Source organism: Sus scrofa, chromosome X (genome assembly GCF_054392235.1).
Source record: "Sus scrofa isolate SSC_HxYL_T2T_F1_AM1 chromosome X, Sscrofa_HxYL_maternal_Yorkshire_Landrace_v2.0, whole genome shotgun sequence".
NCBI lineage: Eukaryota > Metazoa > Chordata > Mammalia > Artiodactyla > Suidae > Sus > Sus scrofa.
Window position 1 is genome coordinate 71,825,710 of NC_139401.1, and position 24,230 is coordinate 71,849,939.

General features: G+C 40.7%; 1 protein-coding gene and 1 long non-coding RNA gene across 11 annotated transcripts in view; one reads left to right on the forward strand and one right to left on the reverse strand.

The window, feature by feature from the left end:
• The window catches only part of MAGT1 (magnesium transporter 1), a 64,226-nt gene that overhangs the window by 22,388 nt on the left and 17,608 nt on the right, over positions 1 to 24,230 (reverse strand). For 8 of the 10 annotated variants that reach the window (XR_014835627.1, XR_014835624.1, XR_014835623.1 and 5 more), the window contains exons 2-4: positions 19,230 to 19,399; positions 13,494 to 13,611; positions 136 to 276 (exon numbers count right to left, since the gene is read on the reverse strand). Coding sequence is in view for 4 of the 10 variants with exons in the window: in XM_085008454.1 (XP_084864580.1) it covers positions 136 to 276; positions 13,494 to 13,611; positions 19,230 to 19,399 (429 nt within the window). In the remaining 6 variants the exon portion in view is untranslated. Of the gene's footprint in view, positions 1 to 135; positions 2,197 to 7,071; positions 7,374 to 13,493; positions 13,732 to 18,601; positions 19,400 to 24,230 lie in introns of those variants that run through there. The other 2 variants (XM_085008455.1, XM_085008456.1) reach the window with 2 other exon arrangements.
• Positions 4,643 to 8,526, forward strand: LOC146394669 (uncharacterized). Its single transcript, XR_014835657.1, has 2 exons — positions 4,643 to 6,640; positions 6,950 to 8,526. It is a non-coding gene; the product is annotated as an uncharacterized LOC146394669 (long non-coding RNA).

Sequence of the window (24,230 nt, forward strand, 5' to 3'; positions counted from 1 at the left end):
GTTAAATGCTACTTATGAAGGGCCTGACAAAACTATCACCACCTCAGTGAAATGGGGACAAGACCAATTAGGACCTCTCAGAAAGATTCAAAGTAGATAATGGCAAAGTACAAATGACAAAGTGAAGAAACTTACATTGACATCAGTTCTGTCAGCAATCCACCGGGCAATTTGCTCAGCTGAAAAACCACGCACCTGCAACTCATATGTATCACCTCGTTTGGGTTTTCCTTTTGCAGGAAAGTTGATGAAAGTTGGAGCTGAATTCATGTTTAGCTGAATAAAAAGTAGTCCATGAAAACATAAATTAACAACAAAACAATCTTAACAGCAAATACTATCTTGAAATTTAGGCATTTTACAAGGATGAGGAAGCCCAGGTTTAAGTAGGTTAAGTGATTTGCCTAAGTAAAGTGGTAAGTGATGGAGCCAGGATTCAAACCCAAGAATAAAGTACATTATATATGATGAAGGCAAAGACCTCTGCATGAAATAAAGCATAATTTTAGAATTGTGGAAAAATATTTAGGTTACCTTGACTATTACTGTCCAAGTTATATTCATACAATTTCTTTGCCTACTGAATTAGAATTATATTTATGAATACACTTATTTTGATTTATGGAGCTGTGTGAGACTGGAATTCATGACTAGCATAACGACATACATAAAATGGGAACATTAAGCCATGTGTTTGACATTTACTGAAAATCTATTATGTACTTTAGCACTAATAGCTACAGGATGTTGACTCCGCCCATAAGTATATTCTAAGAGTGACTGTCAAACAAGCCTAGGGCTAATTCTACTATAAGACAGAATGTGAATTCACCTATAATAGAAATATAAGGAAAGTAGTGTGACAACACAAGAAAAGAGGTGACTCACATTTCACCTGGAAGATTTGAAAAGGCTTCAGGAGAGTATCAGAAATGAATCTTAAAGGGTAAATGGAACTTTGAAAGTGGAGAGAAAGGGAACAGGGAGAAAAGATACTTCATGCTGTAGAAAACAAACAACAATGTTGATATAAAACAGTGCATTACATAATATAATTATGGGAAAGGTGGTTATGTGTTTGGAGTAAAGAGAGCATGAAGTGAGGACTAAGGAATTTTGGCTTGAGTCTATAAGCCACTATTTCTGAAAGTGTGTTACATAGAATCTTAACTAAAATGCTCCATTAAGTGGTCCAAAAATTTGGGAAATTCTGAATATTACAGCTTACTATTAGAATGGAAGGTATAATACCCACAACATTTTAAAGTCTATGACAAGTCTTGTGTTAGGAGACAATTCTCCATGGGTTTCTCAATGTTTAGGCATGTCTTGTGAGTGGAGGCACTTACTGCCTTTGTTCTGCATGATCTTCTCAAGGATGTCTGTATAGCCTCAAGGCAGCAATAGAGTCTCCCTCCAAAGCAAAGGGTATGTATGCTTACTATCTTTTATAGAAGATTTGGGTTGAGGAATCTCTGAGCTAGAGGGTCTATCAATAGAATCCTCAAAAACTGAAAAGCAAAGAGAACAAAGACAAAAGAGAACAATATTCAAGGACCATGGGCCAATTATAAAAGGTGTAACATACATATAATGGGTTATCAGAAGAAAGAGAAAGAACCAGAAGAAATATTTGAAACAGTAATGACTGAGAATTTTCCCAAAGTTACATCAGACTCCAAATCAAAGATCCAGGAAGCACTAAGAACATCAAAGAGGATAAATGACAGTAAAACTATGTCCAGGCAAATAATTTTTGTAACTCAAAGATAAATCCAAGATAAAGAAAAAAATGCTGAAAGAAGTCAGAGGAATAAAACACCTTATCCACAAAGGAAGAAACAAAAGAATTACATCCAATTTCCTTTCAGCAATGAGAGGAAACGAGAGGAAACGTTTCCATGCAAATGAGAGTGGAAACAGTAGAAATTGACAGAATACTGTAAATCAAATATAATGGAAAAAAATCATTTAAAAATATACATTCTACCCATTAAATTATCAAAAATTTAAAAAGAGAGTGGAGTGAAATATCTAAAGTATTGAGAGAGAAAAAAAAAACCCCACCAAATTAGAGAATTCTGTACCCTGTAAAATTATTCTTCAGAAGTGATGGAGAAGGAGTTCCTGTCGTGGCGCAGTGGTTAACAAATCCGACTAGGAACCATGAGGTTGCGGGTTCGGTCCCTGCCCTTGCTCAGTGGGTTAAGGATCCGGCGTTGCCGTGAGCTGTGGTGTAGGTTGCAGACGTGGCTCGGATCCTGCGTTGCTGTGGCTCTGGCATAGGCCAGCGGCTACAGCTCTGATTAGACCTCTAGCCTGGAAACCTCCATACGCCACAGGTGCAGCCCTAGAAAAGACAAAAAAAAAAAAAAAAAATGGAGAGGGAATTTCTTGCAAGAATTGTTAAAAGAAATTCTTTAGAGAGAAGGAAAATAAGGTAAGTCAGAAGAGAAGCTTGAATCTACATATAGAGAGGAATTGAAGAGGGAATAAGGGAAGGTAAAATAAAAACTTTTTGTTTATCTTATTCTTTGTTTGTCTTGCTTTTTAGGGCCGCATGCAAGGCATATAGAGGTTCCTAGGCTAGAGGTCCAATCAGAGCTATAGCTGCCAGCCTATGCCACAGCCACAGCTGCAGCCTACACCACAGCTCACAGCCACGCTGGATCCTTAACCTACTGAGCAAGGCCAGGGATCAAACCCACAACCTCATGGTTCCTAGTCAGATTGTTTCTGCTGCACCATGATGGGAACTCCTGTTTTTCTTATTCTTAATTTACCTAACAGATAACAGTTTGTTCAAAATAATGTCAATAATCAGATGTCCCATTGTGGTGCAGCAGAAACCAATCCAACTAGGAACCATGAGGTTGCAGATTCAATCCCTGGCCTTGCTCAGTGTGTTAAGGATCCAGTGTTGCTATGAGCTGTGGTGTACGTTGCAGACTCAGCTTGGATCCTGTGTTGCTATGGCTGTGGCATAGGCCAGCAGCTGTACCTCCGGTTCCCCTAGCCTGGGAACCTCCAGATGTTGTGGGTACCGCCCTAAAAAAAAAAAATTAGTAATCTACTCAAATGTGTGTATGTGCCTATATATAAGTGAAATGAATGACAGAAATGATACAAGGGACAGAAGGGAGAATTAGGATTATTTTGATAAGGTATTCATACTACCTGTGAAGTGGTATGGTGTTATTTGAAAGTAGACTTTGATTAGTGATAAATGTATATTGCCAACTCTAGGGCAATAACTAAAAAAAGCAAATAAATGTATAACCAATATGCTAAGAAAGAGAGAAAATGGAGTCATATAAAATGATCAGTTGAAACCACAAAAGGGAGTTCCCGTCAGGGCGCAGTGGAAATGAATTTGACTAGGAACCATGAGGTTGCAGATTTGATTCCTGGCCTTGCTCAGTGGGTTAAGGATCCAGTGTTGCCATGAGACGTGGTGTAGGTCACAGACGTGGCTTGGATCTGGCAGTTGCTGTGGCTCTGGCATAGGCTGGCAGCTACAGCTGCAGTTGGATCCCTAGCCTGGGAAACTCCATATGCTGCTAGGGTGGCCCTAAAATGACAAAAGACAAAAAAATAAATAAATAAATAAAACCACAATTGGAGGACAAAAATAGGAACAAAGAGGAGTTCCCATGATGGCTCAGCAGAGTTCGACTAGTAATCATGAGATGGCAGGTTCGATCCCTGGCCTCGCTCAGTGGGTTAAGGATCTGGCATTGCTGGGAGCTGTGGTGTAAGTTGCAGACTCAGCTCGGATCCTGCTGTGGTGTAGACCAGCAGCTGTAGCTTCAATTCAACTCCTAGGCTGGCAATCTCCACATGCTGAGGATATGGCCCTAAAATGCAAAAAAAAAAAAAAAAAAAAAGGAAAAAGGATATAGGCAACAAATAGAAAAAAAGTCATGAATATGGCAGATGGTAATCCAACTATATCAATAATCAAGTTGACTGTCAATGGTCTAAATGCACCAATTAAAAGACAGAAACTGTGTCCTTCCTGGTGTGAGTCAGCAGTAATGAACCTGACAAGTATCCATGAGGATTCAGGCTTGATTCCCAGCCTCACTCAGAGGGTTAAGGATCCTGCATTGCCCTGAGCTGTGGTGTAGATCATAGACATGGCTCGGATGTGGCATTTCTGTGCTCTGGTGTAGGCTGGCAGCTGTAGCTCCAATTCAACCCCTAGCCCAGGAACTTGCAAATGCCACAGGTGCAGCCCTAAAAAGCAAAAAGAAAAAAAAAAAAGAAAAAAAGAAATTGTTAGAGTGGTTCAAAAAATAAGACCCAAGTATACATTGTCTTTAAGACACCTATATTAAGTATAAAGACACATACACATACAGATTAAAAATAGATGGGGAGTTCCCTGGTGGCCTACTGGTTAAGGACTCTGCATTGTTATTGTTGTGGCATGGGTTACATCCTTGGCCTGGGGACTTCAGCATGCTACAGGCACAGCCGAAAGAGAAAAAAAAGTAAATAGAGAAAAACATGCCATGCTAACACTAATAAAAAGAAAGCTGAAGTAGTCCTATTAATTTCAGATAGAGTGAACTTCAAAACAAGAAAAGTTATCAGGGATTAAAAAAAAGGGGCATCAGGAGTTCCCATCATGGCTCAGTGGTTAATGAATCCAACTAGGAACCATGAAGTTGCGGGTTTGATCCTGGCCTTGCTCAGTGGGTTAAGGATCTGGTGTTGCTGTGAGCTGTGCAGTAGCTCGCAGGTGCAGCTTGGATCCGGCGTTGCTGTGACTCTGGCATAGGCTGGCAGCTACAGCTGTAGTTGGATCCCTAGCCTGGGAACCTCCATGTGCTGTGGGAGCGGCCCTAGAAAAGGCAAAAAGACAGGGGGAGGGCATATGTGAAGATAAAAAGGTCAATTCTTTAAGAAGACATAACAATCTTTAACATGTATGTGTCAAACTATGTGGGGCAAAAACTAATAGAATTGAGAGGAAAAAAAAAAAAAACAGATGAAGCTACTATCATAATTGGAGACTTCAACACCCCTCTCCACTGCCTAATGGACAGGAGTTCCCTTGTGGTGCAGCAGGTTAAGGATCCAGTATTGATACTGTAGCAGCTTAGGTTGTTTCTATGGTGTGGGGGTTCAAGCCCTACCCCAGGAACTTCCACATACTGCAGGCACGGCCTAAAAAACCCCCAAAAAATGAAAAACAAAAAAACCCAACACTTAGATCTAGCAGGCAAAAAAATCAGACTGAACTTCTTTGCAGAACAGATGCTGACTCACAGACATTGAAAAACTTATGGTCTCCAGAGGAGACAGTTTGGGGGGTGGGGGATGTGCTTGGGTTGTGGGATGGAAATCCTGTGAAATTGGATTGTGATGATCAATATACAACTACGGATGTGATAAATTCATTGAGTAATAAAAAAAAAGAACTTGGTTCAACTAAATAACACCATCAATCAACTGGCTATAATTGACATCTATAGAAACTTCATCCAAAATAGCAGACTAAACATTTACCAAGAAAGACCACATTCTGGGCCATAAAACACACCATAACAAATTTAAAGAACATAAATTATAGAATGTTTGCCCTCAGACCAAAATGTAATTAAACTGGACATCAATTACTGAAAAATTCCAAAAGACATGGACAGTTAGCACCACAATTCTAATTAACACATGCATTAAAGAAGAAACCTCAAGAAAAATTTTAAAATGTGGTGCTCCTGTTGTGGCTCAGCAGAAACGAATCTGACTAGCATCCATGAGGATGCAGGTTCAATCCCTGGCCTCACTCAGTGGGTTAAGGATCAGGTGTTGCTGTGAGCTGTGGTGTAGCTCACAGACATTGCTCAGATCTGATGTAGGCCAGCAGCTATAAACTCTGATTTGATCCCTAATCTGGGAACCTCCATATGCCACTGATGTAGCCCTAAAAAGACAAAATAAATAAATAAATATTAAATAAAAATATCCTGAACTAAATGGAAATGGAAACAGAACTTATCAAAATCTGTAGGATACAGCAAAAGCAATGGTTGCAGGGCAATTCATAACACTGAATGCATGTATGAGAAAAAAAGAGTTAAACTCAATAATCTAAGTTTTCATCTTAGGAAAACAACAATAGAGCAAATTAAATCCAAAGTTAGTAGAGGAGAGATAATAAAAATTAGAGCAGAAATCAATGAAACTGAAAACAGAAGCAACACAGAAAAATCAACAAAATCAAAAGCTTGTTCTTTGAAAAGATCAATAAAATCAGGAGCTCCCGTCATGGCTCAGCAGAAACGAATCTGACTAGTATCTATGAGGATGCATGTTTGATCCCTGGCCCTGCTCAGTGGATTAAAGATCCGGTGTTGCCGTAAGCTCTGGTGTAGGTACAGACGCAGCTCGGATCCTGAGTTGCTGCGGCTGTGGCGTAGGCCAGCGGCTATAGCTCTGATTTGACCTCTAGCCTGGGAACTTCCATATGCTGTTGGTGCAGTCCTAAAAAGACAAAAAAGAAAAATAAAGAAAAAAGATGAATAAAATAAAAATCATCTAGCCAAGCTAAGAAAAAAAGACACAAATTACTAATATCAGAAATGAAAGAAGGAATATCACTACAGATCCTATGGACAGAAAAAGGTCAATAGTTTTTTTCTTTTTTTTTTTTTTTTGTCTTTTTTTTTGTTGTTGTTGTTGTAGTTGTTGTTGTTGCTATTTCTTGGGCCGCTCCCGCGGCATATGGAGGTTCCCAGGCTAGGGGTCTAATCGGAGCTGTAGCCACAGGCCTACGCCAGAGCCACAGCAACACGGGATCCGAGCCGCGTCTGCAACCTACACCACAGCTCACGGCAACGCCGGATCCTTAACCCACTGAGCAAGGGCAGGGACCGAACCCGCAACCTCATGGTTCCTAGTCGGATTCGTTAACCACTGCGCCACGACGGGAACTCCTTAGTTTTTTTTTCTTAATAAGAAAGATATAATTTGCCAAAACTCACACAAGAGTAGTTTCCATTGTGGCTCAGCAAGTTAAGAACCCAACTAGTATCAATAAGGATGCGAGTTCAATCCCAGGGCTTCGTCAGTGGTTAAAGGATCTGGCATTGCTTCAAGCTGTGGTGCAGGTAGCAGATGCAGCTCAGATCTGTTGTCACTGTGGCTGCAGTGTAGAGGCCAGCAGTTGTAGCTATGATTTGACCTCCAACCCAGGAACTTCCATATTCTGCAGGTATAAGCCCTAAGAAGAAAAAAACCTCACATGTATAGAAATAGACAATCTGAATAGACTTATAATCTATTAAAAAATTGAATCAATAATAATAATAACCTTCCAAAACAGAAAACATTAGGTTCAAATTAATTCAATGGTGAATTCTACCTGATATATATGGAAGAAATCATACCAATCTTTATAATCTCTTTCAGAGGATAAAGCAGAGGGGACATTTCCTACTCAACCTACGAGGCCCTCAATTACCCTAACATCAAAAACAGATAAAGACGAGTTCTTGCTGTGGCACAATGGGATTCTTGGTGTCTCTGCAGTGCCAGGATGCAGGTTTGATCTCTGGCCTGGCACAGTGGCTTAAAGGATCCAGCAATGCCACAGCTGTGGTGTAGGTCACAACTGTGGTTTGGATCTGATCCCTGGTCCGGGAGCTTCATATGCTGTGGGGCAGCCAGGAAAAAAAAAAAAGACAAAAACACTACAAGAAAAGAAAACCACAGATCAGTATCTCTCAAGAACATAGATGCACGAATCCAGAATAGGGAGTTCCTGCTGTGGCTCAGTAGGTTAAGAACTTAACTAGTATATTGGGGGAAATAACAATAAAAAATAAATTAAAAAAAAAAGAACTTAACTAGTATCGATGAGGATGAAGGTTCAATCCCTGGCCTTGCTCAATGGGTTAAGGATCCAGCACTGCTGAGAGCTGCAGCATAGGTCGCAGATACAGGTCAGATGTTGCTGCGGCTCTGGTGCAGGCTAGCAGTTGTAGCTCCGATTCAGCCACTAGCCTGGGAATTTCCATATGCTGCAGGTACAGCCCTAAAAACAAAACAAAACAAAAGATCCAAGAATATTAGCAGACCAAATCAACAATATATAAAAAGAATTAAATACCATGACCAAGTAGGATTTATCCCAAGTATTTAATACTGGTTCAACATTCAAAAATCAATTAATGTAATCTATCACATCAATAGGCTAAAAAAACCTCACATAATCATATTAATAGATACAAGAAAAGCATCTGACAAAATCCAAATCTATTCATCATAAAATCTCTCAGTAAACTAGGAGAACTTCCTCAACTTGATAAAGAATATTTATGAAATTCCTACAGCCAACATTATACCTAATGCTGAAAAACCTGAAGCTTTCCCACTAAGATCAGGTACAAGGATGTCTCCTCTCATCATTCCTTCTTTATTTTTTTTTTTTGCTATTTCTTGGGCCGCTCCCGCGGCATATGGAGGTTCCCAGGCTAGGGGTCTAATCGGAGCTGTAGTCTCTGGCCTACGCCAGAGCCACAGCAACGCGGGATCCGAGCCGCGTCTGCAACCTACACCACAGCTCACGGCAACGCCGGATCCTTAACCCACCGAGCAAGTGCAGGGACCGAACCCGCAACCTCATGGTTCCTAGTCGGATTCGTTAACCACTGCGCCACGATGGGAACTCCTCATCATTCCTTCTTAACACCCTACTGAAAGTTCCAGCTAATTCAGTAAGACAAGAAAAGGGATTAAGGAGTTCCCGTCATGGCACAGTGAAAATGAATCCGACCAGGAACCATGAGGTTGCAGGTTTAATCCCTGGCCTTGATCAGTGGATTAAGGATCTTACATTGCTGTGAGCTGTGGTATAGGTCGAAGAGGTCACTCAGATCTTGTGTTGCTGTGGCTGTGGTGTAGGCCAGCAGCTGTAGCTCTGATTTGACCCCTGGCCTGGGAACTTCCATGTGTCTCAGATGCAGCCCTAAAAAGCAAAAAAAAAAAAAAAAAAAAAAAAAAAAAAAAAAAAAAAAGAAAAAGAAAAGAAAAGAAAAGGGAATAAAAAGCACATAGATCTGATAGGAAGAAATAAAGCTGTCTTTGTTCACAGATAACACAATCATCTATGTAGAAGGTCTGAAAGAACTGACCAAAATAACTCCTTGTTATTTATAAGTAATGAGAGTAAGGTTGCAGGATACAAGGTTGATATACAAAAATCAATTGTTCCCTATAAAACAGCAATGAACAAGAAGAATTTGAAGTTAAAAATCAGTAAATTGGGAGTTCCTTGTGGAGAAGCAGGTTAAAGACCCACCATTGTCACTGCAGCAACTCGAGTTGCTGCTGTGGCATAGGTTCAATCCCTGTACTGGGAACTTCCACATGCTGTAGGTGTAGGCGAAAAGAAAAAAAAACAGAGAGAAGAAGGAAATAGAGGTCTTAAGGGATGGAAATGAAGAGGGGGTCAAGCTTCTTAAACTTGCAGAACTATCTGACTCATCAAGCAACTGCACATAACTTAGATAAAAATAAAAATAAGTTTAAAAAACAGAAGTTAAGCTTCCCTTGTGGCGCAGTGAAAATAAATCTGACTAGTGTTCTGAGGATTCAGGTTTGATCCCCGGCCTCACTCAGTGGGTTAAGGATCCAGCGTTGCTGTGAGCTGAGATGTAGGTCTCAGATGGGGCTGGATCCTGCATTGCTGTGGCTGTGGCATACGCCAGCAGCTATAGCTCTGATTTGACCCCTAGCCTGGGAACTTCCATTTGCTGTGGGTGCAGCCCTAAAAAGCAAATTAACAAACAACACATATACATATCATCTATCCAAATAATGTCCCTAAATATAAATCTAAAAAAATATGTATAAAACCTATATGAGGAAAATGACAAAACCCTAATGAAAGAAATCAAAAAACTACAGAAATGGAAATATATTTATTCCATGTTCATGGGTAGGAAGACTCAATGAACATGGAATATGTTCATTCCATGTTCTTCCCAACTTCAACTATAATTCAATGGAATTCCAATCAAAATTCCTGCAAGTAATTTTGTGCATACTGACAAAGTGACTCTTTTTTTTTTTTGCTTTTTAGGGCTGCACCTGCATATGCTTTTTAGGGCTGCACCTGAATATGGAAGTTCCCAGGCTAGGGGTTGAATCAGAGCTGCAGCTGTCAGCCTGTACCACAGCCACAGCAGTGTGGGATGAGAGCCACATCTGCGACCTACACCCCAGCTCACGGCAATGCTGGATCCTTAATCCACTGAGTGAGGCCAGGGATCAAACCTGCATCCTCATGGTTACTAGCTGGGTTCACTACTGCTGAGCCAAAAGGAGAACTCCACAAAGTGATTCTAAGGTTTGTAGGGAGAGCCAAAAGACCTAAATAGCTACCACAATACTGAAAAATAAAGTTAGAGGAATGACAATACCCAACTACAAGCTACAGTAATTGAAACAGCATGATATTAAATGTAACACAATAGAGAGCCCAGAAATAGACCCACATATAGTCATATGACCTTTGACTTAAGAGAAAAAAAAGTCAATTAAATGGAGAAAGTATAATTTTTTTCAACAATTGGTGTTAAAACAACTGGATATCCATGAACAAACACAGACAAACCGTCTAAGCTAGACGCAGACCTTACACCACTAAAGAAAATCAACCCAAAATGGACCACAGACTGAAGTAAAAAGCAAAAACACAAAACTGCTAGAAGATAACATAAGAGAAAACCTAGAATAAATCTAGGTTTAGTCATCTAGGTTTTCTCCTATGTTATAGTGATGACTTTTGAGATACAACACCAAAGACACAATCCATAATAGAAATCACTGATAAGATGTACTTCATTAAACTGAAAACTTTTGTTCTGCAAAAGACAAAATCAAGAGAGTGAGATGACAAGGCATAAATTGGGAGAAAAAAATTCCCAAAGACATATGTGATAAATGACTTTTCGAAAATATACAAAGAACTCTTAAAACTCAACAAGGAGAACAAATAACCCAATTTAAAAAATAGGCCCAAGACCTTAAGAGACATTTCACCAAAGATACAGAGATGGCAAATAAGCATTTGAGAAGATGCTCCACATCATATGTCATCAAGAAAATGCAAATTAAAACAATTAGATACTGCTACACAATAAAGAATGGTGAAAATTTAGACTACTGACAGCAACAAGTGCTGATGAGGAAGTGGTGCAATAGGAACTCTCATTCACAGGTACTGGGAATGCAAAATAGTACAGCTGCTTTGGAAACTCTGGCAGTTTCTTATAAAACTTAAGATACTGTTACCATTTGAGCCAGCAATTGCGCTCTTTCGTATTTACCCAAATGAGTTAAAACTTGTGTCTGTGGAACAGCAGGTTAACGATCCAGCTTGTCTCTGTGGAGGCACTTGTTCGATCCCTAGCTTGGCACAGTGGGTTAAGGATCCAGCATTGCTGGAGTTCCCGTCGTGGTGTGGAGGTTAACGAATCTGACTAGGAACCATGAGGTTGCAGGTTCGATCCCTGGCCTTGCTCAGTGGGTTAAGGATCTGGCGTTGCCGTGAGCTGTGGTGTAGGTTGCAGACGCGGCTTGGATCCCTCATTGCTGTGGCTCTGGCGTAGGCCGGTGGCTATAGCTCCGATTAGACCCCTAGCTTGGGAACCTCCATATGCCGAGGGAGTGGCCCTAGAAAAGGCAAAAAGACAAAAAAAAAAAAAAAAAGAAAAAGGATCCAGTATTGCTGTAGCTGTGGCATAAGTCACAGCTCCGGATCGCATTTGATTCCTAGCCTAGGAATCTCCATATGCTGAAAACAACAACAACAACAACAAAAACACCCACATACAGATGCTTACAGCAGCTTTAATCATAACTGCCAAAACTTGAAAGCAACTAAGATGTCCTTCAGTATGTGAATGGATAAACAAATTTTAGTGTATTCAGACAATGGGATATTATTCAGCACTAAAAAGAAATGAGCTACCAAACCACAAAAAGACCCGGAGGAACTTTAAATTCATATTACTAAGTGAAAGAAGACAACCTGAAAAGTCTACATACTATTATGATTCCAAGTATATGACATTCTGGAAAAGGCAAAACTGGGGAGACAGTAAAAAGATGAGTGGAGTTCCTGTTGTGGCTCAGCAGATTAAGAACCCAACTAGTGACCATAAGGATATGGGTTTGATCCCTGGCCTTGCTCAGTGGGATAAGAATCCCGCACTGCTGCAGACACAGCTCGGATCTGGCGTTTCTATAGTTATGGTGTAGGCTGGCAGCTGCACCTCCAATTCGACCCCTAGCCTGGGAATTTCCATATGCCACAGGTGCAGCCCTTAAAAAAAAAATCAGTGGTTACCAAGAGTTACTTACAATGGAGGGAGGAATTAGTAGAGTAAGAGAATTTTAGGGCAGTGAAAATACTCTTTTTGACATCATATTGATGGATACATGTCATTATACATTTGTCCTTACCAGTAGAATCTACAAGACCAAGAGTGAACTATAATGTAAACTATGCACTTTAAGTGATTATGGTGTTTCAATGAAGGTTCATCAACTGTAACAAATATATCACTCTGGTGGGGGATGGTGATAATGGAGGAAGCAATCTATGTGTAGGGGCACGGGGTATATGGGAAATCTCTGTATCTGCCTCTCAATTTTGATGTGAACCTTAAGCTCCTCAAAAAAATAGTTTTAATTTTAAAATACAGATGAAAGAGGTCAAGATTCACAGCTTGGATCTTGGTATGGCTGTGGCATAGGACAGCAGCAGCAGCTCCAATTCGACCCCTAGCCTGGGAACTTCCATATGCCTCAAGTGTGGCCCTAAAAAAAAAGAAAAAGGTCATGACTGATAGAGCCAATAGGTATGGGATACAGGGTATAGGAAAAGGGTTAAGCTGTGAACAAAAAGGAGATTATCCACAAAGACAAGAAGCAAAGATGTAAAGACAGGTACCTATCACTACCAAGAACTTCAATATTACACAGTGTGGTGTGATTCTTGCTATGATTTTAAAAGTTACTTGATAAATTGTACAATTAAAATTAAAGTGGTAATTTTTTTTTTCTTTTTTGGTTGCCTTGCGAGTTCCCAGGCCAGGGATCAGATCCAAGCCACAGTTGCAACCTACACTTCAGATGTGGTATTGCCAGATCCTTTAAACCACTGTGCTGGGCCGGGGATTGAACCTGTAGACACACCACTGATCCTGTTGCACTGCTACCATTACTCTAAGTTTGTATTATATACATTTTACCACAATAAAAATACATATGCAAGTTACTTGATTTCGACCCAACTTCCACATTCTGTTAGGTCAGTATTGACCACTATGTTTCATGTTTAGCTTTTATTTCACTTTCTAGACCTTACATAAGACAAGTTGCGTTTAACTTCTTGAGATCATTGGAAAAAAAGTCATTCCACGTTATCCATAGTTAACCTATTCTAACTTTATAGAACAAACCAAGTATCTTACCATCTGAAATACATCAGAGCCTTCATCAAAATCCACCATAGCAAAAAATATCCTGTTGGTAAATGCACTGGAGTATCGCCAGGAGTTTGCCAGGATCTGGAATTCTTCATCAGCTTGCCTGGATGCAATTGGATTTGTGAAGATACCAAGATAACATATAAAATACTTTTAAGACAACCCCCCCAAAAAAAAACAAAAAATGGAGTTCCCGTCATGGCTCAGTGGTTAATGAATCCAACTAGGAACCATGAGGTTGCGAGTTCGATCCCTGGCCTTGCTCAGCGGGTTAAGGATCCGGCGTTGCCATGAGCTGTGGGGTAGGTCGAAGACGAGGCTCGGATCCTGTGTTGCTGTGGTGTAGACTGGCGGCTACAGCTCCGATCAGACCCCTAGCCTGGGAACCTCCATATGCCGCTGGAAGGGCCCAAGAAATGGCAAAAAGACCACACACACACACACACACACACACAAAAAACACTTTTAAAAACAATCTAGTGTAAGTCAGGCTCTGCTGATAGGTTTAGCACAAACCTTGGAAAACACTGCCACTGTTTGGCATAAGAAAAGCCTTATACCAAGTGTTGAAGGTTATAATAGGAAATCATGATTACCTGATCCTGCTTCATACTTTGTGCCTATTACTCTCTCTCTCTTTCTTGCTTTTTTTAAAAATTTTTTTAGGGCCACACCCACAGCATATGGAAGTTCCCAGGCTAGGGGCTGAATTGGAGCTGTGGTCGCCAGCCTATACCGCAGCCATAGCAACACCAGATCTGATCCGCTAATGCAACCTATACCACAGTTCACAGAAACCCCAGATCCTTAACCCACTAAGCAAGGCCAGGGATCGAACTGTGTTCTCACTGGATACTAGTTGGGTTCATTATTGTTGAGCCACAATGGAACTCCTGTGCCTGTTTCTTATCTCAAAGCTCCTTCACCATGCTGTACAGTAGAAAAAAAAATCGCATTGGAGAAAGAACAATAAAAAACATAAAGCTCCTTCAATGGTCACTGGAAAAATCTAGCTGTTTCTATAACAGTTTTTTTTTTTTGTCTTTTTGCCACTTCTTGGGCCACTCTCGAGGCATATGGAGGTTCCCAGGCTAGAGGTCGAATCGGAGCTGTAGCTGCCGGCCTATGCCAGAGGCACAGCAATGTGGGATTTGAGCCGCGTCTGCAACCTACACCACAGCTAATGGCAATGCTGGATCCTTAACCCATTGAGCAAGGGCAGGGATCGAACCCGCAACCTCATGGTTCCTCATCTGATTTGTTAACCACTGCACCACAACGGGAACTCCTCTATAACAATTTTTTTTTTGTTTTGTTTTGTTTTTTGTCTTTTTGCTATTTCTTGGGCCACTCTCGAGGCATATGGAGGTTCCAAGGCTAGGGGTCGAATCGGAGCTGTAGCTGTCAGCCTACGCCAGAGCCACAGCAACACGGGATCCGAGCCGCGTCTGCAACCTACACCACAGCTCACTGCAACGCTGGATCGTTAACCCACTGAGCAAGGGCAGGGACCGAACCCGCAACCTCATGGTTCCTCATCGGATTCATTAACCACTGCACCACAACGGGAACTCCTCTATAACAATTTTTAACACCCTAAATTACTTCTAAGAAATCAAAGACAAGCCTGAAGTACCTTCCCAGAGAAATGAAGACTATAATATCAATCTACTACTAAAATCTAAAGTATAAAATGCTACTTAGTAAGAATACAGTCAGATAAAATTTTTGGATGAAAGAATCTAAGGATTTGAGATTATCTGAAACCTCAAGCCATATTTGACTTTTCCCTGATCTCCTATATGCTTTCAGTTTCCACAATCTGACAATTCCTCACTTGTGATTATCTTTTAAATCTATTCCTCCCCATTTATTTTCTTTTTTTTTTTATTTATTTATTTTTTGTCTTTTTTTTGTCTTTTGTTGTTGTTGTTGTTGCTATCTCTTGGGCCGCTCCCGCGGCATATGGAGGTTCCCAGGCTAGGGGTCTGATCGGAGCTGTAGCCACCGGCCTACGCCAGAGCCACAGCAACTCGGGATCCGAGCCGCGTCTGCAACCTACACCACAGCTCACTGCAACGCCGGATCGTTAACCCACTGAGCAAGGGCAGGGACCGAACCCGCAACCTCATGGTTCCTAGTCGGATTCGTTAACCACTGCGCCACGACGGGAACTCCCCCCATTTATTTTCATTGCTGTCATTTAAAGTCAGATTCCTACTAGCTGACATTAAAATATTAAAACCCTAAGTCTACTTTCTCTTCCTCCGATCCTTCTTACATGGCAATATACATCAGTCTTCCTAATTGACTATTTTCCTGATACTCTTTCTCTTCTCAAAAACCACTGTCACTTTTCTACTACCTTCAGAATACAGTCTCCAAGCTCTTTCACTGGTTATTCAAGGTTCTTTATCATCTATTACCAAATAATACATTAACATAGTCTTACAACTATTCAATCTCAAACAGGCTCTCTTACTTCCAGCACTTCATTTTGCTCCTATCTCTGTACCCTTGCACATATCATTGCTTCTCTAATCAGAATATCCTACTGCTATCTAAATCTGATCCATCTGTCTAGCCCTAGCACAAGTGTTATTTTCTCTATTAGGCCAACTATAACCATTCCTGATATATCCCCTTCCTGAAACTTTATAGCATTTATTATGTACACAATTCATTTGGTACTTAATCATTAATTGTCTTATATCGACCCTAAATTTTCATATATGGAACTCATTTCTCTAGCCAGATGATAAGGGTAGCATATCTTTCTCACACTTCTCATCCTAATAGAACCAAATATATAGTATTATATATATGGCTCTTAATTAATTTTCTTGTATTATCATTATTTTTTTGGCCACCCTTGTGGCATCCCAGGCCAGGGATCAAACCAGTGCCACAGCAACAACCTGGGCCACTGCAGTGAAAACGTCAGATACTTAACCCACTGTGCCACAAGGGAACTCTGCTGTTACTAAATTTTAATTATTTGAATAAGTTTAGGAAAGTGTGAGCTATCTTAAAATTTGGACTTGTTGGAAGTAAGGTACTATTTATGGAGTTCCCATTGTGGCATAGCAGAAACCAATCCCCGGCCTTCGTCAGTGGGTTAAGGATCCAGCGTTGCCGTGAGCTGTGGTGTAGATCGCAGACATGGCTCGGATCTGGGATTTCTGTGGCTGTGGTGTAGGCCGGAGGCTACAGCTCCAATTTGACCCCTAGCCTGGGAACTTCCATATGCGGTGGGTGCGGCCCTAAAAAGCAAAAGAAAAAAGGTAAGATACTATTTAAAACTTTAGTTCTTAAGAATCCCATTAATTTGCATTTAATCCAGAATTATGAAGGAGCTTGTGGTTTTTTTCCCTGATATATTTTTTTTGGCCACACCCATGGCATGTTCCTTGGCAGGGATTGAACCTGAGCCACAGCAGTGACCCGAGCCACTGCAGTGTCAACACAGGACACTAAATCCACTGTGCCACACAGGAACTCCCTGACATTTTTGTATATTCATGGTTGCTAGTGAGTAAAGTGACTTAATTATGAGTAATTCCAGAGTTTAAATTTATTCATAGTTAATACCTACTATACCTTTTCTCTTCTTCTTTTAACTTATGTTCAGCATAAACCCCATCCCTTAGGAGTTCCTGTCATGGCACAGTGGTTAATGAATCCTACCGGGAACCATGAGGTTGCGGGTTCCATCCCTGGCCTTGCTCAGTGGGTTAAGGATCCGGCATTGCCGTTAGCTATGGTTGCAGACGCGGCTCAAATCCCGCGTTGCTGTGCCTCTGGCATAGGCCGGTGGCTACAGCTCCCATTAGACCCCTAGCCTGGGAACCTCCATATGCCGCGGGAGCAGCCCTAGAAACGGTAAAAAGACAAAAACAAACAAAAACCCCATCCCTTAAAAAAAAGAAAAGGTACTCAGGGACTAAATACTTTGACTATATCCTACCTCTGGGGTAAAAATCCTTTAAGAAACGTTAGAAAAGCTTATGGTAACATAACACACTATTCTGAAAGAAGCCTCTCTATTCCTTCACATGGGCTCAGGCTACTAGAATTTGCAGAGCCTCCAAGATTTTACAGAACTAGCTTTTCAAAGGGTAGCTTTGTAATTTCATTTAAAGTGAATTTCCAGATTACACATACAGATGGAAAATTTAAAGTTAAAAAACACTAAAAAGCAAAGCTATTTTAATTTTTATCCACTTTTTTTTTTTTTGCCTTTTTGTCTTTTCTAGGGCCACTCCCACGGCATATGGAGGTTCACAGACTAGGGGTCTAATTGTAGCTGTAGCCACGGCCCTACGCCAGAGCCACAGCAACGCGGGATCCGAGCCGCGTCTGCAACCTACACCACAGATCATGGCAACGCCAGATCCTTAACCCACTGAGCAAGGCCAGGGATGGAACCTAAAACCTCATGGTTCCTAGTTGGAGTCGTTAACCACTGCGCCACAAAGGGATCTCCTTTTATCCACTATTTTTAATTATCCATAGTGCTTTTGTTTAAAGAAGTATCTTTTTTTCCTAAGATCATTCAGAAACAGTAAAATAAAATCAATACTGTTTGATAAAATTTTAATATTAGTTCCCATTTCTAAGGTTCACAACTACTACAGAATCTATAAAAAAGAAACACTTCTGAATCATGCATTTTTGTTGTCTAAAAAAGTTCTCTTATAGGGAGTTCCCTTTGTGGCTCAGCAGTTAATGAACCTGACTAGGATCAATGAGGATTCGGGTTTGATTGCCAGCCTTGCACAGTGGGTTAAGGACTCAGTGTCACCATGAGCTGTGGTGTGGGTCGCAGACTTGGCTCGGATCCCACGTTGCTGTGGCTGTGGTGTAGGCCAGCAGCTGTAGCTCTGAATCGACCCCTAGCCTGGGAGTTTCCGTATGCTGTGGGTACAGCCCTAAAAAGCAAAAAAAAAAAAAGTTCTCTTATGATTCCAAATTTGGATGTAGCCCATGTTATTACAGTAATAAATATCTTTAGCTTTGGGTAGAGCAGAAAAATTTTAGAACCTGTTTCTTCCTGGAAGTTCCCGTTGTGGCGCAGCAGAAACAAATCTGACTAGGAAACATGAGGTTGCGGGTTTGATCCCCGGCCTCACTCAGTGGGTTAAGGATCTGGCAGTGCCATGAGCTGTGGTGTAGGTCGCAGACGCAGCTCAGATCTGCGTTGCTGTGGCTGTGGTGTAGGCCAGCAGCAACAGCTCCGATTGGACTCCTAGACTGGGAACCTCCATATGCCGCAGGTGCAGCCCTAAAAAAGCCAAAAAAAAAAAAAGAATCTGTTTCTTCTAAAAATGAAAGAATATTTGCTTTAAGTGCCTTTTTGGGATGTTGTGATAAAACAAGAATATGAAGTTGAAAGCACACACAAATAATAAAACACTATATCAATGCTACTGACAAACATTTATATAAGCTAATACCAACTTATGATTGTTAGACTTTTGTTATTCCTATGATGGTTAACATGATACTTTATCCTTGCTCTTTGTCCCTCCCCCATTAATATGGACAATCAAGAAAAGACTAAAAGATCAGTACTAATATGTGTTACTATAGACATTCTAAGTAAGGTAAACCCATTAATTGTTTATTTACCCACTAAACTAATTTGGTTCTTCTGGGATTAAGAAATGGTTAAAATCTTATGAGTTATTTAATTTTTAAAGTGTAGTTGAAAGTTCATACTTGCACACGACACATTGTCTATGAAGTTGGAGAGCAGTGAACATGACAATAACGGAGTAGTTTCTTGGCGGGGCTTTAACAAGGCGACGGAACTTGTCTCCATTCATTCTTATTACAGGTCTTTTATTGGTCCATTCCATCAGTTGACTAACCTTTTCGGATAACACCATCTAAAAAAAGAGAAAAGGAACTTGCCATTAATACTCTCAACTTGGCATTTAAAGTTTCTTTTGGGGGTTCCCATTGTGGCTTAGTGGAAACGAATCTGACTAGCATCCATGAGGATGCAGGTTTGACTCCTGACCTTGCTCAGTGAGTTAAGAATCCAGTGTTGCTGTGAGCTGTGGTGTAGGTTGCAGACATGGCTTGGATCTGGCATTGTTGTGGCTGTGGTATAGGTCGGCGGCTACAGGTCCCCTAGCCTGGGAACCTCCATATGCTGTGGGAATAGCCATTAAAAAAAAGTTAAACTAAACAAGTTGCTTAAAACCAAGACTAATAAGCAGAGGTACATAAAAAATGAGACCTAAAAATTTTGGTAGTTGGGCCTGATGATGATAATTATTCTTTTTTTTTTTTTTTTTTTGCACTTTACTTTTTTAGGGTCTCATGCGCGGCCTATGGAATTTCCCAGGCCAGGAGTCAAATTGGAGTTACAGCTGTCGGACTATGCTGCAACCACAGCCACAGCAACAGTTGGAACGAGGCTTGTCTGTGACCTGCACGACAGCTTATGGCAACACTGGATCCTTAACCAACTAAGCGAGGCCAAGGATCAAGCCTGCATCCTCATGGATGCTAGCTAGCCAGGTTTGTTACTGCAAAGCCACAATGGGAACTTCATTTTTGGTGTGGTTTTTAAAAATTATTGCATTAAAAAATTATTCTGAAAATTACATTAGTTCCCGTTGTAGCTCAGCAGGTTATGAACCCAATTAGTATCCATGAGGATGTGGGTTCGATCCCTGGCCTCACTCAGTTGGTTAAGGATCGGTATTGCCATGAGCTGTGGTGCAGGCTGCAGAGGGACTCAGATCCTACATTGCTGTGGCTGTAGCGTAGCTTGGCAGCTGCAGCTCCAATTCTACTCCTAGCCTGGGAATTTCATTTTCTTTCTGTTTTTTGCTTTTTAGTGCCACACCCATGGCACATGGAGGTTCCCAGGGTAGGGGGTCAAAAAAATTCCATTAGGGGAGTTCCCATCGTGGCTCAGTGGTTAACGAATCCGACTAGGAACCATGAGGTTGAGGGTTCCATCCCTGGCCTTGCTCAGTGGGTTAAGGATCTGGCATTGCCAAAAGCTGTGGTGAAGGTCGCAGACATGGCTCAGATCTGGTGTTGCTGTGGCTCTGGTGTAGGCTGGCTGCTACAGCTCCGATTAGACCCCTAGCCTGGGAACCTCCATATGCTGTGGGTATGGCCCGAGAAAAGACAGAAAAAAAAAAAGATTACATTATTTCATGATGAGATTTAAACATACACAACATTTTTATATGAATTATATATTGCTCCCTAAAAATAAAATAAAATCATAAAACCTTTTACTTGCCGAATTCCAAAGTGATAAGAGCCATTCTACCTGATTTTAAGGTGCTTACTATAAAGCTACAGTAAGCAAGGCAGGGTGATACTGATAAAGGGTAGATACATAGATCAATGGAACAGAAATAAGAACTCAGAAATAGACCTACACAAGTATAGCCAACTGATCTTTCACAAAGGTGTAAAACCAACTTAGTAGAGAAGAGCTGGCCAGTTCATGCTATGGCTCAGCGGGTTACAAACCCAACTAGTATCCATGAGAATTTGGGTTCAGTCCCTGACCCTGCTCAGTGAGTTAAGGATCTGGCATTGTTGCCGGCTATGGTGTAGGTTGCAGATGAGGCTCGGATCTGACATTGCTGTGGCTATGGCCTAGGCCAGCAGCTGCAGCTCCAATTCGACCCCTAGTCTGGGAACTTCCATATGCTGCAGGTGCAGCCCTAAAAAGAAAAGAAAACAAGTAAATGATGCTGAAGCAGCTGGACATCCATAGCCAAAAATATGAACCTCAAACTAAACTTCACACTTTATACAAAAATTAACTCAAAATGGATCACATACTTAAATGTAAAAATGAGAACTATTTTAAAATTAGGAAAAAATATAGGAGAAAACGTTCAGGATAAAAGAGTAGGCAAAGAGTTCTCAGACCTGACACAAAGAGTACAGCTCATAAAGAGAAAAAAATATATAAACTGGACCACATCAAAATTAAAAAGTTTTACTGTATGAAAGACCCTCTTTAGAGGATATAAAGACATGCTATGGAGTGGGAGAAAACATTTTCAAACACACATCTCAAAAGGATTAGAAACTCAAATATATTTTTTTAAACTATCAAAACTCAACAGTTAAAATCACAAACAAAATGAGCAAAGACATGAAGAGACATTTCATTGAAGATGATCTACAGAAATCAAATAAACACATAAAAGGGTGTTCAACATCAATGGTCATTACAGCAAGGCAAATTAAGAGCACAATGAGGAGTTCCCCTTGTGGCACAGCAGAAACGAATCCGACTAGGAACCATGAGGTTTTGGGTTTGATCCCTGCCCTTTCTCAGTGGGTTAAGGATCTGGTGTTGCCGTAAGCTGTGGTGTAGGCCAGCAGCAACAGCTTTGATTAGACCCCTAGCCTGGGAACCTCCATGTGCCAGGGGTGTGGGCCTAAAAAAAGACCAAAAAAAAAAAAAGACAAGAGCACAATGAGCTATCACTACACACCTATCACTAAAATAAAATACAGTAATAATACCAAATGCTGTCAAGGATGCATAGAAACCGGATTTCTCATACATTGCTGGTGAGACTGTACCATCATACAAGCCACTCTGGAAAACAGTTTAGCAGTTTCTTAAAAAAAGTAAGCAACTATCACATACTAACCATACAACCCAGCAATTGCATCCCTAAACATTTACCTTAGATAAATGATAATTTATGTCTACATAAAGAAAGAGCTACATTTTGTTTCCATTAAAAAGCCAGTCATGGAGTTCCCATTGTGGCTCAGCGGTTAACAAACCTGACTAGTATCCATGGGGACACAGGTTTGATTCCTGGCCTCACTCAGTGAGTTAAGGATCCAGCATTGCTGTGAGCTGTGGTGTAGGTCGCAGACTTGGCTCAGATACTGAGTTGCTGTAGCTGTGGCTGTGGTGTAGGCCAACAGCTAAAGCTCCCATAGGACCCCTCCATATGCCGTGGGTGCGGCCCTAAAAAGACCAAAAAAAAAAAAAAAAAAAAAAAAAAGCCAGTCATTATGAGGCAATGGAAGAAACGCATGGTTAGCCAATGAAAATTTCAGTTTGAAATAAATGCAATCATATTAATTTATACTTCCCTTTACCTCCATCCTTATGTTCAAACTTTGCAATAATAGTAAGAAGATGGGAAACTATTTTTTTTTTGAAGTGCAGGAGACAAGAATCTCAATGCAGAATTAATAATGCTAATTTATAATTTTGTTCTTTTTTACACGGATATGTTTGTAAAAGGCTGGGAAATCATGGAGTGGTTCATTATTCAGAAGCATTTGACCAGTAACATCTTCCATTACTAACACTGAAGTCTGGCCAGGGAACTCTAAAAATAGTTCCCTCCATTAAGTTCAATCATCAGAGAACAGATGTTACGATGTGACTTTTCGTTTTGGAAGTAGATCGGGAACCTACTAGGAAGATGACACTCTTTGAAAGTTAGGTGTCAGTAATGCAAATAAGTTGCCTCTGACCTAGGCTAAAAAAAAAAAAAATCCCTAGACCCAATAAGAAGAGCTTCTGTGGCTTTAGTTATTGCAACAAAATTCTCAGAGAATGAGTGTCTACTGAGTTTAGTGATTTGTAATGAGTGACCCTACATGGTTTTCCTAGGTGGTTAAGGACCAAGGACACAAGTATATTAATCCCTCCGCCCCTGCCAAATGTTTCATAACACTTTCTAGCACTTATCATTCTAACACTTATCTAGCACTTATCATTCTAAGACACTTTGATATTCCCTTCTCTAGATTGTTAACTACTAGAGAGCAGACACACAAGGTATTTTACTATAGAGTAGGCATTCAATTAGTATGTTCTGAATTTCTATTTAACAGAACCCAGCTGGGAATGGACTCACTTGTATTACTAACATATAAGGAAAAGATGATGCACATGTAAACACTTAATAGAAATGGGATTTGTTAACTTCAGGAAGGTAACAATAGTATGGATTCTGAAAATGCATTATTCACCTTTAAAGCATGCCTAAATTCAGCCGATACTGAAATAAATTTTGTTTCCTAAGTACACTTCTATGAACAATAGAGAAAATGGCATTAAAAAAGTTTTGTAGGAGTTTCCATCGTGGCTCAGTGGTTAACGAATCTGACTAGAAACCATGAGGTTGCGGGTTCGATCCCTGGCCTTGCTCAGTGGGTTAAGGATCCGGCGTTGCCATGAGCTGTGGTGTAGGTTGCAGACGCACCTCGGATCTCGTGTTGCTGTGGCTCTGGAGTAGGCTGGCGGGCTGCAGCTCCGACTGGACCCCTAGCCTGGGAACCTCCATATGCCGCAGGAGCGGCCCAAGAAATGGCAAAAAGACAAAAAAAAAAGTTTTGTAGCAGATATAAAATAATTAGGGTAAGAGACAAAAAAAAGAATATGCCACACATAAAAATGAATATAGTTTTATAATAAGCCTATAGAGAAATATATACACTCTCAAAAAACTGGTATAAGAAATAATTAACAAGACTTGTGGAACAATGAATGATATGAAGGAAACAGGCTTTTGGTAAAGGCAGTGGAAGAGAGCGAACCTGAAAGTGGAGACTAGTTCATCCTTTTTTTTTTTTTTTAAGGGCCATACTTGCAGCACATGGAAGTTCCCAGGCTAGGGGTCGAATCAGAGCTGCAGTTGCCAGCCTACACCAGAGCCACAGCAACACCAGATCCGAGCCTTGTCTGCGAACTAC